At 39.0% G+C, this 10,333-nt stretch overlaps 2 protein-coding genes across 5 annotated transcripts; both read left to right on the top strand.

Annotated features, from left to right (window-relative positions):
- The first annotated feature begins 531 nt into the window (after positions 1 to 531).
- On the top strand, positions 532 to 6,326 carry lap3 (leucine aminopeptidase 3). Of its 3 annotated transcripts, none has more exons than XM_088303884.1 (12): positions 532 to 756; positions 862 to 977; positions 1,543 to 1,597; positions 1,680 to 1,945; positions 2,070 to 2,234; positions 2,904 to 3,062; positions 3,127 to 3,251; positions 4,747 to 4,835; positions 4,932 to 5,034; positions 5,778 to 5,857; positions 5,989 to 6,053; positions 6,123 to 6,326. In XM_088303884.1, the coding sequence occupies exons 1-12, from the start codon at positions 661 to 663 to the stop codon at positions 6,307 to 6,309; spliced, it is 1,506 nt and encodes a 501-aa protein (XP_088160010.1). In that variant the 5' UTR covers positions 532 to 660; the 3' UTR covers positions 6,310 to 6,326. The 3 variants fall into 3 exon arrangements, 2 of the variants coding, with proteins under 2 accessions (XP_088160010.1, XP_088160009.1); XM_088303883.1 differs by having other exon boundaries at positions 5,941 to 6,053; XR_015844771.1 differs by lacking the exon at positions 6,123 to 6,326 and having other exon boundaries at positions 4,932 to 5,418; positions 5,941 to 6,006.
- A 315-nt stretch (positions 6,327 to 6,641) lies between these two features.
- On the top strand, positions 6,642 to 10,047 carry med28 (mediator complex subunit 28). Of its 2 annotated transcripts, XR_015844652.1 has the most exons (5): positions 6,642 to 6,851; positions 6,997 to 7,063; positions 7,156 to 7,268; positions 7,736 to 8,018; positions 9,141 to 10,047. XR_015844652.1 is itself a non-coding variant. In XM_088302891.1 (4 exons), exons 1-4 carry the CDS (start codon positions 6,693 to 6,695, stop codon positions 7,937 to 7,939), a joined length of 543 nt encoding a protein of 180 aa, XP_088159017.1. In that variant the 5' UTR covers positions 6,643 to 6,692; the 3' UTR covers positions 7,940 to 8,700. The 2 variants fall into 2 exon arrangements, 1 of the variants encoding a protein (XP_088159017.1); XM_088302891.1 differs by lacking the exon at positions 9,141 to 10,047 and having other exon boundaries at positions 6,643 to 6,851; positions 7,736 to 8,700.
- The last annotated feature ends 286 nt before the right edge of the window (positions 10,048 to 10,333 follow it).

Raw genomic sequence — 10,333 nt, 5'->3', positions numbered from 1 at the left:
GAAAGAGTTCAAAATAGAATTCTATCATCACTTACTTTATCTTCATTGACCTGGGAGTATGAGTGCTGAGCTTGAATTTCTGATGTTTGGGTTAAGAATCTTGACCCTTATCCTTATTATTATTATTATTATTATTATTACTATTATTAATAACATTATTATTATTATTATTATATTATTATTATTATTATTAAAATGTTGCGACTTTCTGCTCCCCCATCAGGTGTCGCCACTGGGAGTTACTCACAGCTATTATTTATATCTCTCTAGAGTTACGAGCATAATGTGCCATAATTTTTGAAAAATCCACACCAAGAAGAAAATCGAAAAAAAAAAAAAGAAAAGAAAATTAATTGAGATGTTCAGTACTTGGTAAATGCAATTTAAATAAATTTAATATGGTTTGATTTATAACATTTTTTAACCTACTTAACAACTTAATTAATTTAAAATCTTAGTTATGTATTATTATATGGGCTTATTTTATCTCCTTTGTAGACTGACAGTCCAAAAAAGGTTGACAGAGTCGCTTGTTGATGACGTCAATAAACAAGCGCCTTCCTGTGGTGGGATTTTTGCAGCTCTTGTGTGTGACTTTAAACGCCGCACACTGTTTACATTTTGAACTTTGTCCCCACACATGATCTCGAGATATCGAATATGTTCCTTATGAGGAGAGCTGCCTTTCTGCCACGCTCGCGGACCAACTGCAGTCGGACATTTTGTGACTCGAAAAATCTCCAGATGGAAAGAAAAGTGAGTGACAGAACAAAATTCAGCATTTCAAAAACACATTTTTTTGTCTTTGCAGAACTGTCAACTTTCAATAAATTAGAGTGTTTTTGTTGTTGCCCTTTGCAGGGTTTGGTTCTGGGAGCTTATGAGAAAAAGGAAGAGCAAGGGAGTCTTCATTTGACTGAAGCAGCTCAAGGTTTTGACCGCAAAGTGTCTGGAAAGCTGTCCGAATTACTGAAAATGTCAGTTTCTCTACACATACGTTTATTATTTTTTTTACATTTAGTCAATTAATTAGTTTCCTGAGTCGCAGACTTACGTTACAAATGTAATATTCCGAATATGTCATTTTGTTTCTATTTTCTACAAAAAAAGCCCCAAAACATGTATGACAGCTTCATTAAAGACCTTTTACAATTTAACACATTACAAAGGCAAAAAAAACAGACAAGCATCTCCTTTTATTTTGAAAAACATATATATATTATATATATATATTATATATATATATATACATATATATATATACATATATATATTTTGCCTCTTTTAATATTAGGGATATACCAATAACGTGCTGCTCAAAATGGATGATGAACTCTGCTCGGCAGGCGATTGAGTCACAAAATCATTTTCAGCACAATTACAAGACGTAATAGCATCAAGTATTGGTTCTTGTAATTGGTGCATACTCAACTGCAATTACTTGTCCTTGGTTTTTGTGCAATCTAAGTATCCTCATTTACATTTTTATTTGTGCTTCTTGCTTCATTGTGATTACTACAATCACACAATATTTCTTTGCAGTTCTGGACCGACTCTCAAGAAGGGCAAAAGCAGAGTATTCTATGGAGTCCACAAGGTGGGGAATTTCACATTTGTAGAAGAAAAAGAGGATTATAACAATGAGATTAGTCACTTGTTTGCTGTTTGTTGTCATCCAGGACTACCCGTGTGTTGCTGTGATCGGTCTTGATGATGTCTCGGCGGGTGTGTGTGAGGCAGAGAACTGGGACTCCGCCAAGGAGAACATCCGGGCGGCAGTGTCAGCGGGATGCAGGGTTCTCCAGGACCTGGAGGTGACCCATGTGGAGGTGGACGGCTGCGGTGACCCTCAAGCGGCAGCAGAGGGCGCCCTACTGGGCCTGTTTCAGTATGACCAGCTGAAATCCAAGAAAAAGCCCAAAGTGACTGTGCAGCCTCATGCCAGGTATGAACAGGAGTGTATTTTTTTAATACAACAGTATTTCCTCATGCAGTGGTTGGGGTTATACTTAACAGCAGAGAGTACAGACATCTGTATGAAATGGTCGCGTGCGTGTGTTGGCGTTTAGTGCCCAAGAGGAAGCGTGGGAAAAAGGAGTGCTGTATGCCAATGGCCAAAACCTAGCCCGCCTCCTCATGGAAGCCCCAGCCAATCACATCACTCCCACCGCTTTTGCCAAGACCATTGAAGAGAGACTGGCGCCGTATGGCGACCGGGTATTCGTCCATAAGAGGTACAATATATTTATTCCTGATTATTGTTGTCAGTGGTTTGTACCAGTGATGAAAGATGTAGGTAACACACTAGGAAAACTAAAAACTGTCTTTAAAATGCAGTATTTGTAGGTGATTGAACAATGCTGTAGATAGCTATTTTCTATTTATTTACCAATTAATTTTTTGGTGGATTTATGATTATTTTTCCTATTTTATTTCAAATTCACTTTTTTGTGTATTTACTACTAATAATAATTTCCATAATAAAAGCGCTCATTTTATCCTTCCTAAAATTATTAAAGTAGCTTTAACATTTCTTTAAAAAGTCCTGCATTTCTTCTGTTTTGTTGGCTTGACCACTAGTTGCTTGGCGGAATTCACGGTGTGCAATCATTACTACACGTTAGAATACATATGCCAGTCATACCCGCTCTGCTGTTGGTAAACCAGTTTAATTTAATTTATATGCATTAATTTCAAAACTCAACCATTGTTCTGTATTAAATGTAAAATCCGATAGAGCAATTTACAATCACAGGTTGTTCATTTAGTTTTCACTTTTAAGGCCTCGCATTCCTACTGAAATGTCAACTGTCGAGTTGCATTGTGGATGATATAATCCACCTATTTTGTCAATAAAGTTGTATTGAATTGTATTGTATAACTTGAGTGTTCCCTACTCTCAGATCGCAGGCGTGGATCAAGGAGCAAGGGATGGGCGCGTTCCTCAGTGTGTCCAAAGGCTCGGATGAGCCCCCTGTCTTCCTGGAGTTGCACTACAACGGTTCCACTGACAGCGCCCAGGCCCCGCTGCTTCTCGTCGGCAAGGGCATCACCTTCGACAGGTAAACCGTCACAAACACACCCTGACGACTGGTGAGTTTGTATTTATCTCCTCTGTCTCTGTAGCGGCGGTATTTCTCTGAAGCCTTCCACTTCCATGGATATGATGCGAGCAGATATGGGTGGAGCCGCCACTGTGTGCGCTGCGCTCGTCACGGCGGCGGCACTTAAACTGCCCATCAACATTATCGGTGAGCCTCGCTCTCTCTATCATGCATGTTAGATGAAAAGAGACTTAACGTTTTAAAAATTCAAAATACAAGGATCTGAATGAATATACACAAAGGATAAAGAATTACATCCCATTTTTCATCCACTTGTTTTGGATGAGGGCTCAGTTATTGCGATGACCAGTGCCAGCACTTTGGTTTTGAGAGAATGTAATAGATTCTCAGTCTTGCCTAATTTGCCGCAATACAATACAATAGAACTTTATTTGTATAGCGCATTTCACAACAGGTTTTTTGTGTTAAGGATTTATTAATCTGTCGCTAATTCAGTCGATTAAACAATAAATCAGAGTTAAATTATATTTTGATTTCCTTCCTTTTATTTAGAAATAGAACATAATTTCAAATTGACAGTGCATGTAATCCAGTCACTGGTTTGGTCCATAACAGTCCTCACAAAATTAGCAAAAATGGTTCTAAATGTTTTCCAAAATAAAAGAAGATGCTTGTCTTATTTTGAAAAGAAAAAAAATAAAGAAAAATACAAAAATAGACAGTCTGCTTTCATGGAGGACTACAGAAATCCGAAATACCGAGGAACAATTTAGAATTAAACTAGGTCTCAGAACGATGAATCGTTAATAATTATTGCTGAATTTTATAATGGATTAGTTAAACATGAAAACATTTTATTTTGTGCTATTAGTTTAACCGTAGTTTGTTTTACCCTTGGGCGGCAGACTCGTTAGCACGAAGGCCTCACAGTGCAGAGGTTGTGGGTTCGAATCCGGCTCCGGCCTTCCTGTGTGGAGTTTGCATGTTCTCCCCGTGCTTGCGTGGGTTTCCTCCGGGTACTGCGGTTTCCTCCCACATTCCAAAAACATGCATGGCAGGTTGATCGGACACTCTAAATTGCCCCGAGGTATGATTGTGAGCGTGGATGGTTGTTTGTCTATGTGTTGCCCTGCGATTGTCAGGCAACCAGCACCCCCCGTGACCCTAGTGAGGAGAAGCGGTACAGATGATGGATGGATGTTTTACTCTTTTCTGTCCAGATTGCAAATTAATGTCACTTACATAAATTTAACCGTAGCTCCCTGATAAACCAAGCACCCATAAAGTTTTAATTGCACTGTATTTTCACTTGTAGCGGCAGCACTTTCTCAACAAGATACCGAATTACATTCTGGCGCATGCAGACGTAATAAATCTAGCACTGTAGATCTGCTTAACTTTTGACAAAATAGTGTTTTGATGTAGTGATGACCATGGTGAGTTTCCAATCAGTCTTACTGTACAGAGAAACTCAACTATGTTAACCATATTGTGACATCATAATCTGGCAAATTTCAAAAGCGCTTTGTCACAGACACATTTTTAGAAATTGATATAACTGGTTGTTTAATTTTACACTTGATAGTTGGCCAGGCACAATGTACAGATATTAAACTAAAGTTTCCATAATAATTCCACTTTTGTAGTACGTATACTGCTTTTTTTTTTTTTCCTCAACCAGGCCTGGCTCCGCTGTGCGAGAACATGCCCAGCGGAAAAGCGACCAAACCGGGTGACGTTGTCACGGCAAAGAATGGGAAAACCATCCAGGTGCGTAGACATTTTGGAGCAAAATCATTGAAATATTTAGAAAGTGGATGGTAATTGTTTACTGTGAAAGTCTTGCACGCTTCTCTTTTCGCACAGGTGGACAACACCGATGCAGAAGGCCGTCTTATCCTCGCAGACGCGCTCTGTTACGCACATACTTTCAACCCCAGAGCTGTTGTCAACGTTGCTACGCTAACAGGTGAGATTTCAGGTTTCCCCCACAGCATCAACCTCAATATTTACTCATCAACACCAAATTGGATGTGCATAGCGCTCAATACAGTATGCTCCAAAAAAAAAAATCTCCAGCACACCCTTCAAGGACTCCAAAAAGGGTGGGTACTCTGAACTGCTGTTAGGTGCATAATCACAAACAACAGTCAGGAACCGTCCCCCACACCCTATAAGGTGGAGGGAGGCTACCCTCTCATCCTCGTAGTGAACACCAATGTACAGGCGCCTGGCCAGGGGGCAATAAGTATGCCCACACCTGCTCGGCGCCTCTCACCTTGGGCAACTCCAGAGTGGAAGAGTGTCCAACCTCTCTCAAGAGGACTTGTACCAGAGCTCAAGTTTTGTTGAGGTGTGTAAAGACCCATATATCCCAATATAGCATTTTCCTTTTTTTTTATTTTTAATTCTTTTAAATGTATTTATTCTTTTAAATTTTATTATTATTTTTTTTTTAAATTAATGCCAATGTCCTATTCTTCTCATTTCTAGTTACTGATTGTAAAACAGCTCATAATTACTTATCAGCTCCCATTACGAGTTCCGATACCTTGAAATAAAGCTGGTATCAACACCAATATCATTATCGGTTTTCACCCATCCCTAATTATAACAATTTATTCTGCAGTCCTACGTCGTTAACAGTACAGCTGGTACACACACATCTTCAAATGATACACATTCAGTACAACTGTGTTCGTGTTTGCTAAGGCGCCATGGATGTCGCGCTGGGCTCGGCGGCAACTGGAGTCTTCACCAACTCTGATTGGCTATGGGAGCAGCTGCACAAGGTCGCTCGCACACACACACACACACACACACACACACACACTCAGGAATGCTCTTGATCTTGACAAAATGTGTATGTATGTAGGCCAGTATTGTGACAGGTGACCGAGTGTGGCGGATGCCTTTGTTCCAGCATTACACCAAACAGGTGACGGACAGCCAGCTGGCTGACCTCAACAACATTGGCAAATACAGCAGGTACGTAGCCGAAATAAATAAGTAGGAAGCCTTATATTTTTTAACGGTCTCCAATTTGGTTCCTGGTAGGTCGGGTGGCGCATGCACGGCGGCGGCGTTCTTGAGGGAATTTGTCACTTCGCCGCACTGGGCTCATCTTGACATCGCAGGAGTGATGAGCAATAAGGATGAAATCCCCTACTTGAAGAAGGGCATGTCTGGAAGGCCCATGCGCACCCTGGTGGAGTTTGCAGCTGCATTGGCACAAAATAAATGAACAAATTTACAACTGCAGCGTTGTATTGAATATGGGTAAAATAATTCCTAGGCTAATTTGAGTACCTTGATTAAAAAAATAAATAAAATAAAATTATTGAGTATTTCTTTTTTGCCTCAGTTGCCTCAGGTACCTGTTTATTTGATGTGCATGTATATATATATATATATATGTATATATATATATGTATATATATGTATATATATGTATATATATATATATATATATATATATATATATAAAATATACATTTATTATATATATTTATTATAGAAATCACATAAAATAAAATCACACATTGCCCCCACCATAATGGCGGCCAAGGAGGCATATTCGCGCATGCGCATGCTGAATCCGGAACCCTGGTTCACACTGTTTTGGCAATGGCGTCGTCCATGAGCGGTATGTTCCCCGGACAGCAGCCTCCAAACGCGCACCCTATACCCGGCGCGGGTGGCCCGGGCCAAACCGGTTTCCCCGTTCCAGGGAACCGGAACCAGGGAAGCAACACGCTGGTGGACGAACTGGAAGCCTCGTTCGAGGTAGGACACTTGTTTAAAAAAAAAAAGCTAGCCGGGAGTGCTAACTGGTGTTAGCATTTTCTTTATCAACTTTGCTGTGACTAAATTACTTTAGTTGACTGCAAAATTTAAGAATAATAATAATAATAATTAAATTCATTCTTAGGCATGTTTCGCATCGTTGGTAAGCCAAGACTACGTGAACGGAACTGACCAAGAGGAGATCCGAACCGGTTGGTGAACGCACATTTTTTTACATGTAGCATTTATCTCTCGTTTCTATGTTTAATAGGAACTAGATAATATTCGTTTCTGCTTGTTCCAGGCGTAGACCAGTGCATACAAAAGTTCCTGGACGTGGCCCGTCAAACGGAGTGCTTTTTCTTGCAGAAGAGGCTACAACTGTCTGTGCAGAAACCGGAGCAGGTGGTCAAAGAGGTACTGGATTATAACTAATAATTAAATCATCCAACCTCATCTTTTCTGATAGAGATTTACATTTTAGGCTTTAAATTAGTTTAGGCAGGGAATGTTGTCAATATATTGCAATTGCTATAAATCGGTCGACACCTAGCAATAATCACATTCATACCCGAGCTTCTTTGGCACTCAACCGACACAGAGTCACTCAAAATACAAACTGTCTAATGTTAGGCAATTAAGGAGAAGGGTCCAGCTGCAGTCGGGGCGTTCCCTTTCGGACACAAGAACGCCCACTGGGCATTCCTGTCAGCGTTTAGTTGACCCGTGAGAAGAATCCAGTGGGAACCAGGGTGTTCCCAACATGACACAGTGTGTCGCAGTAGGCCTTGGTGATATTATCTACCTGTATATTATAGCGTTAGAATTTAATTGATTATTGGCAATCAGGCATAAAACATTCCCACTCTTGGTGTGCTGTCCAGGACGTGTCCGAGTTGCGCAACGAGCTTCAGAGGAAGGAGATGCTGGTGCAGAAGCACTTGTCCAAGCTGCATCACTGGCAACAAGTGTTGGAGGAGGTCAGCGTGCAGCACCGCAAGCCCAGTGACCTGCCGCCGCCCGGACCCCTGGCCTTCCTGGAGCAGGCCTCGGCCAGTTTGCCTCCCGCCCCTTTAAAGCCCAACTAATGGGACACTTGTTGACTATTCTTACTAGTTAAATCTAGCTGCAGACTTGATGGAGTACGCGGAACTGAAGATTCACTGTGTGAGTTCTTACCTCTGCCAAGAACAAATCATTCAAGGTGATCGCTGTTGGTTTGTGTTTTGAGCAAGATAATGGAAATTTCACAAAATTTTTTGGTGCTGGTTGAATTTTGACTTTTGGCTGATTATGGTTTCGGTTTCAGTTGCATTGAAGCCAAGTGGGGCATGACCTACTAGATACAGAAGATGGAAGTAGAGTTATTAAAAAAAAAAAAAGAAAACACAGTAGAAGACAGTTAGATCCTGATTGGCAATACGCAAAACAGTCACCTACAGGATTGGAGTAAAACAGTATTGACCACTCAGCGCAAAGGCTTTTTAAGTGAGGAGCAAAAATATGGACATGTTTTGAGGCAGAAGATGTAGGTTGTAATATTAGAAGACAACGTTGTAAATATAATATTGTAGCTTTATTTTGCCACAGAGTTTTTTTCTTATTTTTCTCCTGCAAAATAACCTTTCCCCTCATATTGTAGCTTTATCTTAAAACATTTTTTATATTGCAACGTTCTTGTAAAATTCAAATTTTTCCCCTCACAATATTGCAACTTTACTCTGAAATAAAAACAAAATTACAAATGTCATTGCCTTCATATAACAGAGTGACTACTATTTTTGTCATTAGTTTGTGTCCGTGTTTCTTTGCAATTAATATAAAATAAAACATGTTTACTTTGACTTTATTTTTGTGCATCTACGGTGGCAGTTTCCTGCATGTGCACTATGTGCAGCCCCAAAATAACGATACAAAATTAAAACGGGATTTTTTTTCATTGTGTAATGGCTTGACAAGCCAACCACTGGCATTTTTTGTTGAATTTGCGTCCCCTTGTGGAGTCACCTGTGGAAAAGCTACAGGGTAGGGGCCTTAGGGAGAAATGCAAAATCTCATTTCATTTTTTAATAGTTCTTTTAACTTAATTCTAAATATTCTTTGCTGTTCATAGATATTTGTTTATAAATGAATACATACATATGTGCATGTATTAACGACTAATATTTAAAGGCCAGTATCCTTAGTGTGCCTCACTCCAAACGTCTGCCGCGTCTCAAGCTCACATCAACACATAGAGCGTCTGTGTATGTTTAAATGTTTTCTTTTTCTGATATCATGCCACCTCAGATGGATTGGATGTCTTCACACCATGACAGACTTCTACTGGCCGTCTTCACAGCTATCGTCTGTCTCAGTTTGTACTCACAGATGGCAGAGAGGACAAAGAAAAAGAGGCTCTGGTGAGCTAATCTCCAAATGAAAGAAACTGAGTTTGACTGCTTTTATCAGCAACAGTCGTTGATGCGTGTGCAATGCATTGTAAAATTTCTTGTTTAGCTCAAGCCTGTCTGTATACATTGTTGTCATTATTGGCTGCCATTTTGTGTGTGGATAAGGACTGTCTTAGCTCACTAGTGTGCATTTTTAAAATTCTTTCCCAGTCATGTTTAGGCCTCAGTTGAACGCGTGTGGATGGATTTGATTTTTTTATGACTTTGTTGTAATATTATAATTTTATAAAGTAATATAATTTTATGATTTTTTTTCTCAAAATATTCAGATTTGTTTGTCCTCATCAAATGACTTTTTTCATGCGTAATTGTGATGTCATTTTAAATTTCTTCTCATTTCACATGAATTTTTATGCAATTCCCTTTTTTCTTATGAATTATTTTTTTCCCTTGTGATATGTCATTCAACATTTTTTGCTACCTGAATGTAAGCTGTTCTTTTACATTATTGTATTTAGAATAAGTTTTTCCCTTGTATATATTTACTAGCCGTTTTACAGGTAAAGATTTGCAGTTTTTTTGTCTAATATTTCAGCTCCTTTCTTATTCAACAAAATGTATCCTAGTATCGCATTCTTGGAAAGTTTAATTTTTAGAATATCCCATCTTTGTTCTAATGTACAGAAGTGTATTGCATTCAGGTTTTTTTTTTGGGGGGGAGGGTTCTGTTATGTTATGTTTTTGAATATTTTTGTCTTTCTGAGCAGTTTTTTATTTCATTAAAAAAAATCTGAAAAACAAAAGCTGATGCTTTGTTCTTCAGGATGTTTTCTTTTTTCTTTACATTAATTTAACTCTCCCCTTTCATGGAATAATTGGTTTACTGTTTTTTCAGTGTTTCTGACTACTTTTTTTATTGTGTGTATTTAAGTATACATTTTATGACCGAAAAATATATTTTAAAAAATCCAGGGAAAATCCGATAGTAAATAAGAAGTAAATCTGAACAAACAGCCACTCAAAATAAATTACTCAAAATGTTTATTTCCTCAAGTGTACATAAACGGCAGCGCCCCTGAAGTGACATGG

Source organism: Idiotropiscis lumnitzeri, chromosome 8, assembly GCF_059441095.1.
Source record: "Idiotropiscis lumnitzeri isolate Australia: NSW breed Sydney's pygmy pipehorse chromosome 8, RoL_Ilum_1.0, whole genome shotgun sequence".
In the NCBI taxonomy this organism is placed as follows: domain Eukaryota; kingdom Metazoa; phylum Chordata; class Actinopteri; order Syngnathiformes; family Syngnathidae; genus Idiotropiscis; species Idiotropiscis lumnitzeri.
Note: the sequence above shows the minus strand (reverse complement) of the source record. Positions and strands in the feature narration are given on the sequence as shown.